Source organism: Rhopilema esculentum, chromosome 10 (genome assembly GCF_057945365.1).
Source record: "Rhopilema esculentum isolate cy_ngs chromosome 10, ASM5794536v1, whole genome shotgun sequence".
In the NCBI taxonomy this organism is placed as follows: domain Eukaryota; kingdom Metazoa; phylum Cnidaria; class Scyphozoa; order Rhizostomeae; family Rhizostomatidae; genus Rhopilema; species Rhopilema esculentum.
In genome coordinates, this window is record NC_142824.1 from 7,453,774 (window position 1) to 7,469,129 (window position 15,356).

The following is a 15,356-nucleotide window of genomic DNA, read 5'->3' on the forward strand; positions in this document are numbered from 1 at the left end:
TGTTTCCGCGAAATGAACAAATCATTTCTTAGTTTCTAAAAGATTTCTTAATGACTGTAAGCACAACCTTGAATCGTATTCAGTTTTCCGTGTGCTGCCAACACAGGATCTGAAAAAAACGAGAAATACGGAATGTGTTTACGATAAACAGTTCTAAAGTTATTGCTTGTAAGTTGGTTTATTATATCAGTTTGCTCAGCTGCCCTGCACTTAAAAAGCATAAAACTGATCATACTTTATAATACTTCCTTTTCATTTCAAATGATAACATCAAATTTAGTATAAGTTTTGCAAAAAGAAATAACGAGACGAATGCACAATCCCCTCATTAAGATATTCCATTCTCCGCTACAAGATGACTGCAATGCTAGAAATTTTCTTTAGCTAGCTAGAATCCAAAAACTAAAGCAAAATGCATTGAAAGTTAAAAGTACATCAATTTCTTTTCATATCTTATCAAGATCTCGTCGCATTATTGCAATAGTTGTAGTTTCTAATACCAAAAGTTCCAACAACTCCTTCTAGCTTGCTTGAAATAAAGCTTTTTAGAAATTTTAATCTCTTTACTTTTAAATTTGTATAGAAGCTATTGTAGATGTCCTAAAAGTTATTTATTTGTTGAAAGCTTTAAGATACTATTCAACAGATTCTACTTGCTAAGCATTGCACTAGTCGTGTTGTAAGAAAAGCAAAATACATGAACAAATTTTTATTTCAAAGTAGTTTTTGACAAGGGATAAATGTTTATTTGCATATTTGATGTCGAATACTAATTAGTGTTTATTATGATCTGCCGTATTGTGCTGGATGATGTATAGGCAAAGATGCACCCACTTCAGTGTATAGTACAGCGCCATTTTAAATTGCAACCTTGGTATATTTTTGATGTCAAGAACAAAACGGAGTTGTCACTTAGAACCGTACTGTTCTTAACACCAAAGAGAATTTGCATCTTTATGTATACGTTCTGCACATCCAAGTCTATGTTTTTATCAATATGTTAGCAATTTTGTTAGCAATTATCTCATTAAAAGGCATGATTTTTTAAAATAGTCATATATGATATGATGATATTTAACCTGAAAAGATTTCCCACGATTTTCAATTCTATTTCTTCCCTACATTTTGTTTATAAACGTCTGAATCATTCACATACAAATTACTGTTAAAATTGGCAGGTTTTATTTGCTTAAACGATTTCAGAATAGCATCAGAAACAAACTCAGTCATCATCATATTTGTTAAAACATGTTATATACATGGCTGGAATAGCTGGTTTAGTTGGACATGTAAAACGGGGGTTATGCAAGGATTGGATTTCTATAATGATACGAAAACTTATAGGGAGCTTTAGTTTTCCACGCCCCTCATTTTAAACGCTTATCAGCGCCCGCGCCACTGATCCTAAACTTGGTGGCCAGCAATGTAAAGTAAGCTTCCTCTCCCAACCTTGAGCCCCAGTTGTTGCAATCATTTTGCTGACGTTGTTGTTGTAGTCAAAAGTTTTATCTATATAAATTTTTTAAGCTGATAATATTTTTGCGAAAAAGTGGGGATGCCATGGTCCTTGGCCCCTTGTGGCATGGACACTGCTAATTTGGTGAACTCGAATGGCATTACTCGCCCAAATGCGCATGCAAGTGTGCTCAACAAAAGGACGCATTCAAAAATACAAAAAGAACATTTCAATAACATCTTTAAGACAAAACAGTTTTGGAAAAGAAAATATTTTGAAACATGTTACTTTAGCTTTTTATCTAAAATACTTTACAGTAAAAGCCGTCAACAACTCTAGGGCAGGAAATATATTACCTTGACGCCCCATTTGCTACTTTATCAAAATATTAAAGAAAGCTGCGCTGGTGTGACTAATGAATGTTTGCTTATGCATCGTTATACCAGCTACATTTATACTAGGTTTTATTTCAACCAATCAAACGCGTCCGATTTGTTGGATAGACCAATGAGAAGGCCCCGCTAAATAATCTGACTTATTCTAAGCTGGTTTAATTCGCAAAAGTGAATGGGCATTAGACTTTGATAGATACTGTCAAAATTTGAATGACTTGACTACTTTTCTACAACAAATTCCAACATAACTTAAAACTTTCTTTCCTTATGCGGTCCTTATGAATAATGAAAATATTATAAGACCTAGATAAAGAAACGTAATCAATGCAATTTTTCGTAAAATTATGCGCAAGTTTGTTCACAAATGCTTAAAAAATGTCATGAATATGATTTTATTTGAAATGTTATCAGAAAAATGAACGTTCAAGTTCTATATGCTAATTATTTTATTCCTTCGAGCATTGACATGTGCGAATCGCTCAATGAGTTCAGTCTTATCAATTGATTTGGTTTCTGAATTTTCTATGGCCAGTATTGCCAAGTTATCGAGTCTTTGAATATTAATATTAAAGTTGCCAAACTTTGCCCATAAAATCGCAACTGAAGCTGCATAAGAGCTGTATCGACTGCTTTGTAGAAAACCTTGACTTCAAACCATTTTTCTCGATCACTTAACGCATCATCTCAAGATAGTTCATCAAAGAAACACTTGACTTTGCGGTTTCTTTTCTGGGTAAATTCAAGAGATGAGCACCAAGAACTGGCAAGTGCAGAAGCTGTCATCCTCACTGACTCCGAAGAGTTCCGAAGTATCTCTATGTCTGAAATTGAGCAGCTTAGAAGCCCAGACGCAACTGAAAGATCCAACTTAGGCAACTGTAATTCGTTTGATGTATAATTTATAGCACGCAGTATTCTTTCCCACATGACTATAAACAGAACAAGTTCGAAACTATCCACCTTTTCTTTAAGGCTTTTTGCACCATCTCTTTCATTTTTCTTTTCTGACGTGAGATTTAAACGAGTTAAAACTTTCATTTTGTGGGGTATTATGTGGGGAAGCCTAATTGACATGTATATGCATTATTTTGTTTGCTCACAAATCATATCCCTTCCTGTGCCCACTTTAATGTTGCTGTGAATTATATTAAGAAACATTTGTTTTTATCTAAAAACCTGCTTTTTGAAGACTTTTTCGACCCAAATGTTTGGGAACCCTTAGTTCTGTGTTCAAAGGTGCAAACCGTGCGTTACGCCACTGCCCGATAGCAGAAGTGCCAATAGGGTTGTCGTTTTTGATCTGCAAGACCGGGGTCTGTTCTCTTTAGGGGAGTGATTTGTTTTTAATGCGAAAGAGACATGCTGCTTAATAAAACATGTTTGCTTCTTAAGTTATTCTGAAATCATTTGAGCAAATAATAAAACTAGCAAATACCTAGGTATTCAGATATTATGTTGCATTTATAAAATCACATTTTTGTATAGTTTATTTTTCTTAGTATTTTTTCTTAATTTAATCTATATGTCGCATGTTTAGTTAGATAGCCGTATTTCATAAAATCACTTATATTTTGCAATCAACTTTTATTTCTGCTGAAATGATAGTTTGAAGTTGTAAGTTTGGAGTTTTTAGGTAATTCTCTCAAAAACGAGGCCGTTCAGGATTTGGAATCGAGGCAGATTGGCCTAATTACCGCCGCCAAATATTGATCTAAAAGAAGGAAATAAAAAAACTCTCAGGATTCAGTCGCCAGTCACAAATACAAAACGAGAAAAAAGTAATGACATGCCTGTTTAGACCTGAAATGCTCATCAGCTTGTTGCAAACTGTATACCTCTAACTTATAGGTAGGAATTTTTGTTAAAAGTTTATTTCCAATCTTTTGTATGCATCATACATACACAGTGGCTATAATTTAAATGGTCTCGTTGTTCAGTCCAAAAGGATGGAGGCTGTTGCTAGTAGCAGTAACTACAACAATAAGGATTCAGATAGAAGCAGTATGGCTGATGTTATCTGTGAGTTCCTTGAAGTCTCGTTCAATTTGATTTTGTATGTACGAAGCGTCTACCCTGATGGTATTTTTCGCAAGTCGCGGAAATATAATGTTGCTGTTATGATGAGTCGTCACCCAGAGTTGAACAAATATATCTGTGATGTGCTAACTGGCATTAATGCCTTAATAAGTGCGGGAAATGTCGAGCGGGTGACACTTCAAATAAATACGAAGGAAGATGAGCCAATAGAGCGCTTTGTATTTGAGCTGCGATTATTTGAAGGATCAGGAAATGACGAAATGACACTGAATAGAGTTTGTGAGATAGAGCAATGCTTAAGAGACTTACTGCTTAAAATAAATAATTGTGATGCTGTTCTACAGCCTTTGCCAGAGGATTGCACATTTTCAATCACTGTGCAAACTAAAGAAAGTGTTGCAAATGAACTGATGAACAATGATCAATTTGAGGGTTTTCCTTGGATAAGAGCTGAAAGTTCTGATAACACAGCCTCTTTACAAAAGTCATCTATTCATCCACTTAAATCTTGCAATATGCATAACTTGAAGATACAGTGTTTTGTAGAAAGAGTAAAAATGAAATAAAATTTATCACCATATAGCTTTTAGAGCATCTCCAGCCAAACAATTCATTTGTTTCATTGACTTAGAAGATAATTTCTGTTACATTTACCATGATAAAAAATTTTCAGCATAATTTCAACCATTCACTAGTTAACATATCACTTTAAAGTTGACTGTTTCGGTTAAAAGTCAAGCAAAGACCAATTTTTTTGGTGATACTGCTATGTCACAATGTTTGGTGCTGCCAATTTCTTATTACCTCAAAAATTATTATTAACTCAAATGGCCACAAAGTATCCTTGGCACCACAAACTACGAAATACTTTTGTTAAATTGAAAGTGATTAAAATGAATACAAAGACTTTAACTCACACAGTTTGATTTAATCAGCAAGGTCATCTGAAATTCTCTGAGACATCAAATTTGAATAGAAATGTTACCAAATTAAAAATTTATTTTCTCGCAATTCAATTGATAAACATCAAAATACAAGTACTATGTATAATATTTGACAACAATCATCAGGTTCTTGATCAACAGATTGAATTCTATAAGATTGGCAGGGGGTTGAAAGTCTTGGCTGGAGAGGCCCTTTAATTGTAGTAGAAATATGTAAATATAATAAGAATGCTGTCCAAAGCTTTGTGTCAAAGCTGATTACTGTTAAAACATTTGCTACTTAGGAATTTTATATAATAAATAATGTTTGCTCAAAGTTTTCTTTGACCATCTTTTTCCTAGCAAAGCTAGAAATATTGTGATTAATTTTTACTTTATGTAGAATTGATATATTTGACATTTGTACATCTATCCTGTGGGTTTTAGGAGAAAAATGTAGATCTAAGAAATTCTTATATGAGTCCATGTGAGGGGGAGTATGAAGTATATGTTTCCTTCTTGATGCTTATAAATCATAACAAATGCTTTATTTTTCTTTAGAGAATGTCATACAGGCTGAATATGTTTTACTTTTTATAAGAAAATATGCAGTTGTTTAAAACAGGGTATATTATCTAGAAAATATATTATCTTTTATTGACAAAGTCTATTATCTAGACAAAAGTTTCAAGAGGTTTAGCTAAGAGGATTTGCAGGAGTGGAGCATCTGCAGCTAATGTGCCAGAAAAATTTACCTTCAACCTTAAAGGAGAACTGACACGCAAAAATAACTTTGGCTTGTTCGATGCAAAATTTTTCGCTGACTTCAAATCTGGAAAAAGTTTTCTTCTAAGATTCGCCGTTTTTCTGATATTTGCACTTTTATCCGTTGAATACGTCACAGCCAGGACTCAGGAATTTCCCGAAGTGGAAACAAGATTATCGCCAGGAGTTGTTAAAATTCTCGGTTGACGTCACAAGTGACATGTTAACAATGCCGTTGTAAAGGCTTTCACCGCAACGGTGAAAGTACAAATTAAGTTTCGTGTTTTATTGAAAATAATCCGCGGTGAAAAGACAAAAAATTGTCAGGCATTTCATTTATAAGTATATCGAAGCTAGAAAATCCTAGCTACATGTCTGCTAAGACGCTTATATCTACATACAATTTATTTTTGTGCCATGATATCTTCGAACCAGCATGCTTTGAAACATTGAAAGAACCTCTAAGCTTATGAAAAAAGGAGTCGACTTTGTTTGAAAACTGATACCGTTTCTTCAAAGTTTTTATTTTTACAATTACAAATAAAATCGCAACATGGGGGTGGGGGGGGGGTGTGGTTTGAAGCAATAGCCAAAAGACAAACGAAATCTAGTGGAGACAGCGGTAAAAGTGATCCTGCAACCTGCTTTGGGTGCAGAAATATGAATTCAAGAAAAAGCCTTGGTTGTTGGGAGCTGCGAGTGTGACTAAATAATAATTTCACGGAACTTGATTATTGTATTTTAACAGAGGTTGAGATACTAGGGAATAACCTAGTCTTCGAAAAGACCATCCCCCACTTGTTGGGGAGACGAGCGAGCGAAAGTCTTCAAATGAGTGAGGCAACCCTCCGTCCTGGATTCAGAGAGCATGCGTAATAATAACTTCGTTCTGTGCGCATGCTCTTTGACTCCATGACGGAGGGTTGCCTCACTTTTTAAAAGACTTTCTCTTGCTCGTCTCCCCAACAACCACCCAAGTCAAAATTGATTGCAAAAGAAGATAATGCGTCAGTTGATATTCCTATGACAGCTAAACAGCATTTTCTTCGACTAAGAAATCAAGTTCTTTGACTGAGAGCTAGGAGCCTATTTCGTAAATCCATATTTTTCGACTGCCAGGTAACTTATCAGTTCCCGAAACCCTTCACGCCCGGTGAAAATGGCATATAATCCGCACAAGTCGACTTTTAACCCGCCTTCACTATTTAATATCACTATAGAGTTAACGCGTTTGAAACATTGAAAAACAATCATAGAAAGTTACATTAACAATGAATAACTTGCAGTTCCGTTTAGGGCATCATAGGCATTTCAGCGAATTAGGCCATATACAAAGCAGTCTATCTGAAATCTGAAATGAAATTCTAGTTTTAGGATACCTGATCTCATTTAGATTGTAGCAATAGCATTGTTTTTAATAGAAATTCCATATCAGTTTGTACATTCAGTCTGTTCTTTGTTCATAACATCGTCACTGTTGAGCCATGGGACGACTGTCTGCCCAAGCGGCAGCGCTGGTTGGTAGCAAAAACTCAGACGGCTGAAACTCTCCATTTGTTTCGAAATCAGTGTAATAAAACTCCGATTAAGAGTCCCAAACATTTGAAAAAGTCAATTATGTGTCAAAAATGCAAAATTAGCACCTTTCACATGCACAAAATAAACATTTGTCCGCAGCATTTTGTTAAAGGTTTCTATAGAGAAACACAATACGTGCTGAGAACATGTCACTTGTGACGTCAAAGATGATCGCCCACTCGTGACGATTTTCGCCTCGAGTCTCAAGTTGTCGGAATATTTGTCGTTTCTCAACTTAAAACGCCTGTATTTCAAAAACGGTAACTGTGATTTAAAAAATTTTTTCGATCCCGGAATTTGCTTGTCACAAACTACCGTTTTAGCCAAACTTTTTTTGCGTGTCAGTTCTCCTTTAATGACATGTCATACCTGTACACAGAAAGTGGAATGCAAAGGGGTTGCGGGAGAAGGAGAATGATAATTCTGAGTCAAATTACAAATCTTACCTTCTATTATGGTCCATCCATGATGGCTTGGAGGTGATGGAGCATCCTTTCTTGCATAATTGCAATAAACATAACATTTGACTGTTTACTCTACAAGCTCCCAATCATACGAATTTTCATCACGTGGCAAAGAGTTGTGTAGATTTCTTCTTCGTCCCCTTCTACTTTCCTGCTCATGACCTGCAAGTGTTTTGCTCTTTCTATCATTGTAAATATGGTGTAAGGCCATATGAAATTAGTCATTTTATACTCACCAGTGCCCCTAGCATGTTTTGGTGCCGCCTTGATTTTCTTTATATTCTATATTTTCATATAAAAGTCCCGCCTGTCTTAGATTTACGGAAAGTCAAACAATTTTATATTTAGCATTGCCTTATTTTAAGAAAATTAAATAATCCAACCTTTCCCACTTAGTTATATACAACACAATACAACACATAAGGCAAAGGATACCTCTCAGGGAGTTGAAGAACTTTTTTTGCTCTTTGTTCGTGTGCAAGAGGCTAGGCAAAGACTAAAAACAGCATAGACAACAGCAACCAAAAATTTTAAATTTTGTATATTTTTAAATTTATGATTTGCCAGCTGTATTTTGTAAGAGCGATTTGGCCTGCAATGACATGATAGAGCTGCCGTGTTACAGAGCAAAAAACGAAGAAATATGCATATTCTGTGGACCTCACAATAATTTAGCAACAGGCTTGCAACACTATCCGTGCTGCCCTTGCTGCAAAGAAGGGGAGAAGAAATAGGTGCAATGCCGCATTAGAGTATACAAGCAAAGGACTGACATCTTTCCGTGTCCAAATAATGCACTAACAACATTTGATCCTATGTTCATATGCAATTGGACAATACTCTTGGACTTTTCTTCAGAACAAAGTTGATGGAATTGTACATTTCTTTTTTCTGTCTAATTTTTTACAACTCTTGAACTTCGTGTGATACACGCGCAGATAAAACAATCATATACGCGTCTTCATCGTCGATTACAACAACTTCCTGTCTCTTAATCTTTCATAGCTGAGCATAGATGTAAAATATGATAGTGTCTGTTTTAAGTTGATGCATTCAAATTCAGGAATCTTCTCTTTGGTGGTAAGATCATAGCAGTCGCTTTGTACAGAGTACAGTATCTTTAGGCTCTTACCAGCAGCTATTGCTGCCAACTCTTGCCGACGAATCTTGTTTTTTTGTTTTTGCAAAATTCATTAAAGTCAAGACTGCTAGGCAACTTACCCAGTCATCTTATGTGCACTTTTTTGCTTCCTCCAGTGTATTTTGCTCGTCTGTCATGTTCAGAATCTTTGGTAGTATTATCGAGGTCATAGGGATCGTTGACGAGGATAATGATATTTGCTTTTAGATGCCTTGTGCACTTTTACCATTGTTCCATTCGGGTTAAAAATGGACAGGCATTCCTCTGTCACTTTGTTCTCCATAACAGTCAGCAGGTTAACATCTTTCCCGCAGCACTTTGCCACAACCGCAGACATTGCTTAATTTCCCATAGCCAATGATTTTGATAGCTGCGGCCCAGAACAATTGTCAGAAGTTGACGTAAGGGAAACTTTGCAGGAATTCCTGTGCATCACAGAATTGAACTGCATTTTTCTTTAAAAAGTACGACCTTGTAAGAAACGCATGGCTAAATTTTCACCATCATACTTTGCTGCAAGGAGGTCATCTTGCAGCATACACATGAAAACGCCTTCGAATAGCATCCAAAGAGAACACTTCTCCTTACGAGAAATTGTTAGAAAATGATAATTCGGTATCTATACATCAGAGGAACCTACAGTTGCTCATGGTTGAAATTTACAAAACAAGGAATCACTTGAATTCTTCGTTTATAATGGAAATTTTTGAAAAAAAGGCAATGCCGTATCAACTAAGAAGCTCGAGAAATTTAAACCTAGCATTTCTTCTTTGCGGATAGAAAATTTTGTTGATGGTGATGTATCAAACTCTTTAAGAATAGGTGAAACACCTTTTATGACCCTTTTATAAGGTTTTATTTTCTTCAGGTCATCATCAATCACAACTTTCCGGTCATCATGTGTTGCTAGCACAGGTCTATCGGTGTGGCACGATGGCTGCAGCTCTGTGCACTGCACAAACATTACGTTAGTGCGATGTGAGGTGTCGGCCCTGGTTAAAGTGTCGTCTTTAAAGTCGTCGTTGTCCATTACAACGGTGCCAAGATAAGCGGATGCTATATCCTTAGGAAAGTAACCATAGTTTGTGTCTTGAAGGGTCCATGTTGCATATGGGTTTTTCACATCTTTTTAGCTGATACCAGGCTTCTTTGTCAAATCAATAAGTTCGTGTGACCTAGTTAGTTCATGAAGAGTGCAGGATAGCTTTCTTTTGAAGATACTTTTTTCAGTCGCATAAGATTTCAACAATGGTGCTAGGGCCAAAACATGAGGGTCTGAGCAGGTTTTTAGTTCTTTGGTTGCTGGGGTTTTTAGCCACATCAAAAACTTTAACATGATCTGGCTTTTCTTCTGTCTCAATTTCTTCGATTGTTGGCGGCCAAATCATTCCTTTCTGAGGCGTCTTGCTACTGTATTAAGAAGCTGTTTGTTGGATATTCCCCAAGAGTATATTGCCGCCTCTATGAAACTTCCTCCTTCTGTAACATAATAAACAAGAATGCTTTGGTTTTTTGATAGCGATCATGGAACCCAAGTTGATTGGGGAACTGATTTCCCATTTGCATGATTTTGCTAGTCTTTAGACCTTCGCTTGAAAACCTAAAATTGTCTGCAATGTTCTGGTAATCTAATAGCAAGGTAATGGACTTCGGTCCAAAAGGATCGGGTGTGGCTGCAATAACGGCCAAAATCCTGTCACGCATCTGGTCTTCTTTCAAGAGGACTTTAAAACGGGCTAAAGCTTTTAACTGTTGGAAGCTATCTCCGGTATTCTTCTTGTTCTCCGGTTTTATACACAATATGCACAACTTTTTCTTGTCAAGTGGTCCAGTGTGACTAGCAAAGCATCGGGATCGGGTTCTTCAACGCGCAAAGCAGTTTCTTGTAATTTGGCATGACAATTCTTTGCTTGCAGCACCTTTCTCTTGTTTAGCATATTGATTTTGCACATTTTGTGGAAGAAGTTCTTCACTGGTCCATTTTCCCATTTTACCTCTCTGAAAACATTGCCGTACGTATCCAACCCTGAAACACATGAAGGAATATAGGCCTTTTAATCTGATTCGTTCACACGCCCTCCTCTCAAGCACAATCCCTTGAAGCATCAATCTAAAAAGAATTGATTTTTTCTGTAAAAAACTAATTTATATGCTTGCCAGCCCGAAATCAAATTATCAAGGCCTTGAAGTTCTTTAACTCAGATGCGTAGTTTAATTTCCTATCCTCTGTGGGTATGGCATGATTTCGAAAAGAGTCTGAATCGTGCTATTTTCGCGCCACTATGACGATGTTTCACTGCTGTGGAGGAGCTTTAATAAAATACTCGCCATAAAGCGATTTAGACCGGAATGATATATTCTAGGTGAATAGATGGAATCTTCGACATCAATTACATCGTGAACAGTTCAATTTGCTATTCTTTCAGTTAAAATAGCCTCGAAATAAGCACTTGTCGCTGCGGAGGTGTTCTTGGCATTTTTAAGAGGGACCCCCAATTTTATTTTGATCTTCTATGTGTACATAGAAACAAAAGGATCATTGCATTTTGCTCAATTTAAAGCTCAGATATAAAGTGGAAAGGAGAAGAAGGTAGCTGTAATTTTTTGTAGATGCTACGGAGCTTAGATTGGGTTCCTTAACTGGAAGAAGAGAAAAGTCTTGGTATGAAAACGTCAAAGCATTAAATTATCTAATTTTACATAGCGCTTTTAATCAAAGTGGATCGTGCTTGAATACTTTTATCTTACCTAAATTTATGTTACTGCTGGTTTTTTGTAGAAAAAGTGCAAGAAAGTCGAAAAACAAAACGATTCAAAAGTAATAGCTTAAGTTTATTGATTCGTTACATGGTAAAAGAAATCGAATGCATACTCATAACACAGTATATTGAAGAAAGAGAGACAGAGGGCACCGTGCGTATGATGAAATAAGCTAAAGCAAGCAAGGGAAATGCTTTTAAAAGTGTTTCACCGCTTCCTTTGGACCCCGTAAGGGGATAGGCAGGCGAGTTGTTAGCAGCATTGTTTTCTCAAAAATGATCATCTGCAATAGTTATGAGCGATAAGGATGGTTTCTGTGACTTGCCTTTGGTTGTTTTGTGAATTTTGGGTGCTTTTGGGTGCCGTCCAAAAACTTTCAAAAGGGAACTGAACTGAAGGCTACTGGGAAGGGTTATAATATCTTAACGGGAAAAAAAACAGACTACTGGGAAGGGCTCTAATATCTAAACTTTCTAAGGGCATGCAATATGCAATATACCCTATACCGAAGAAGTCTAAAAGCCACATCCAGACTATAGCTAATATACTTCGTGAAAACAACCAGCTGTCTAGCTTGTGCCACTCCTAGGAAAAATTAAAGGCTAATTAAAAGGGGAAGGGCTACACAAAGGGCCATTGCTCAACACATTGGCAACCAAATTCTGCGAGTGGTTTTATTTGCATTTTACTCGTTGCTGATGTGTAGCAATTTTAAATGTACCCTTCATTAACGTGGAGCACGCTGGGCCCACGCCACCGGGACCGGGGTGGCCATGGCCCCCCACTTTTTGCGAAGCGAATAGTTTCAAAGCTGCAGTAAATGGGTAAAGAAGTCTTGGCCCCCTACTTTTGCAAGCCTTGGCCCTCCCACTTCCAAATTCATGGCGTGGGCCCTGGCACGGGCAACTAGCTGTGTATTTGAAGACAATTTGAACTCACGGGAAGACAGACTAGCTTCCTTCATACTGTTGTCTCTTGAAAAATTTAGAATTCGCACTGTTATAGCAAAAGTATGAAAGTTTCAGCATTTTTTCAGATTGTGCAATTCAAAATTTTTGCTAAAAAGACCATTACCACTTTGGTCAAAAAGGACAGCAAAAATTCGCAAAACAGATACATTAATGTGTCCGCAGGTGAAATGTTGTGTCAGAAAATCCCCTTGAAAGTTGATCTTTCCATATCATCAAAATATGTTTAACGAATAATTTAAAGCATAATAACATGTTTCATTCAGGAAAATTGGAATTAGAATCAGCTTTCCCTGCTTATCTCCTTTCAAACCTTTCTTATTTTCTGTACTTTTTCTTTTCTGCCTTTACTTCCAATCCTTCAGTTTGTTTTACTCCCTCCCTTTCATCAATTTTATTTATCAGATTCATCAGCTTCTCGGAAAGTAGTTCACGGTTCCTTTCAGCATAGTGCTTCTTTTCTACGTAATTTTTTCTTAAAACTGTTGAAAATTCATATGTAATTTCCAATGATTAATTTCTCAATTACATCTAGTCTTTGCCTAACAATTTGTCTTTTCTTTTGTTTCTTATTCTTTTTAGTGAAGGTAAAATATGTATTGGTAGGTTGCTTGTTCTTCTTTCGGAATATTATTGGATACATATTGCTTCGGATTGGACAAAAAGTACTGTTACGTGGGTTTGCAGAAATTTTCACGTTTATAGAAAGTAGAAAGCAGTAGCATGTCTTGGAATACCGTAAATTCTCTTTTAAGCCCCCCGGGAGGGGGATGTTATTTTTCAGCACTGTAAAGAAAAGGCTTATAAAAGAGGGGGGCTAAATTGAGAAAGGAGACTTAATGAATATTTGTAATAAAAAGCCTTTCTCAGTAGTAGAGTAATTTTTGTTATTTGCGAAGTAAAAAACATCAAATCAGGCTTCTACATAAATAATATTGTCATCGTCATCGTCATCAATTATCAATTCTAAAATATCTTCTTGGGCCATGTCGTCTTCTGAAATCGAGCATTAAAAAGGTGCAATTTCATCCCTCTGAGTACCAAAGGCCTGTAAGTTTGGTAAAAGGCTCTCACATGGCCCATGCTTAATGCTTACTAAATCTTTGTCATCGGATCCGTAGAAGAAACATCTTTTAATTTTGATTTGATGAGAAGTATTGAACGGCCAATGAATAAAGTGAAAATCCCCATTATTTGTCAAGTTTTCTTATTTATGTGTCAGTGAAGTTTAGGGGGGGGGCTAAAATGAGAGGGAGGCTTGTTAAATTTTTCTGTCTGAAAAGGGGGCTAATAAGAGAGGTAGGCATAATTGAGAGGGGGTTTTAAAAGAGAACTTACGGTAATCATAGCTTAATGCCGGGGACTAGGGCCAGAACCCAAGCAAAATAGGAGTTATGAACATCCGAAATAGAAAGGAATTCAGTGGGGAGGTTTATCCATTATTTAGGGGGCAAATCCCTCCGGCTGGTGAAGCAAGTGCATAATGTGAAATTTATGCCTGTATCCAAATTGGTGCGTACTGATTGCCTGACCAGCTTGAATAAATAATGCCTGTATATGGTAAAAAATCCAATATGAGCTCCACCATTAATTTGAAGATAACAATTGTACCCCTGATTTAAGTATGGTTTAATGGTAACTTTGTTAAACCATCCAACAAATTAGAAGAACTTATTATTAAAAATGTTTTGCTTTGCAATTAGCGGTGCCCTCTATCACTTATCTCCCTTATGAAATCGGTTGTTCATTTACCAACCATTCTTATCAAGGTTTCATGGTTTTCAAATTCTACTCTAATGCATAACGTATCCAGCACCAGGGTATTTTATCTGCAATTATGCAATGCTGGTATTATCACTGAACATTTTTTGCAAATAATTGCAGTAAAGGATGCGACCATTTACAAACAGGTATTTTTAGGGCATGGCTTTTGTGAGAAGATAATAGAAAGAAGCAAGGATAGATAGGAGAATTGAGTTTCAATACGAAGGGGAGCGTGGGATTAAAAGTATTGTAGATGGGTATACAAATAAAGTTGTGAGTTCTAGATTTGAAGTGAAGAAAGCAAAATTCGAGCTGTCTTTAGCACATTTTTGCTAGTGTTTTTTGCGATAGTCTATAGTCGTCCTTTGCAACAAAAATTTCCTTTGAGAAAAGATTATTTCCCTGTAATTTCTGTGCCCAATGGTCATGCGGCCACGAGGAAAACAAAGCCTTGAAAATAAGTTCTGCTATTCAGAGTCTAATACTGGTATTCCTTAAGATAGAACGTTCAAGTATTGAAAGTAAGTAAGAAGTTAGAAGTTAGAATTTATTTCAGAAAAGTATACTTATCAAATGGCTTTGATTATGATGACAGCTATTTAGAAGCAATGTGAAAACAAGGGAAGGATGCGTTGAAAGAGTTTTCATCTTACCTAAATAACAACCGCTGTTTCAAAATTCATTCTCCTCCATTCACACTGTTAATTATATACATTGTTCCTTCATTGTTTTTGCAGTTTGCTAACTGAATCGAGTCTAACATAACATCTTTAAACAAATATCGCATCTAAAACTATCTAAAGATGTGGCTTAATTATTGCTATATAGTTATTGACGATGAAAGAGTTGCTAAGTCTAACATGATTAGCCGCCTTTGTTCAGCACTAGATTCCTTTAGAAGAGTCTTTGCCCTCTTTCTACCACTTCAGTACGTGATATATGATTCAATCATTAATTACGTTTTGTCGAAAAATCAACATTTAACAGCATACGATCTTGAAACATGCTTTGTACCAATGAGACTTTTTTGGTTCTTATTTAATAAGTCGGTTTTTAATAATTTGAAAATAAAAGAATGATCTTCTATATATCATTGTGCAATAAT

The 15,356-nt window shown here is 36.2% G+C and overlaps 1 protein-coding gene across 1 annotated transcript; it reads left to right on the forward strand.

The window, feature by feature from the left end:
- The first annotated feature begins 3,532 nt into the window (after positions 1–3,532).
- On the forward strand, positions 3,533–5,533 carry LOC135692327 (mitotic spindle assembly checkpoint protein MAD2B). The gene has a single exon (XM_065210438.2). It carries the CDS (start codon positions 3,798–3,800, stop codon positions 4,452–4,454), a length of 657 nt encoding a protein of 218 aa, XP_065066510.2. The 5' UTR covers positions 3,533–3,797; the 3' UTR covers positions 4,455–5,533.
- The last annotated feature ends 9,823 nt before the right edge of the window (positions 5,534–15,356 follow it).

Excerpts from the sequence above, each read along its gene's own strand:
- LOC135692327 (XM_065210438.2), top strand. The coding sequence starts at position 3,798 with ATGGAGGCTGTTGCTAGTAGCAGTAACTACAACAATAAGGATTCAGAT.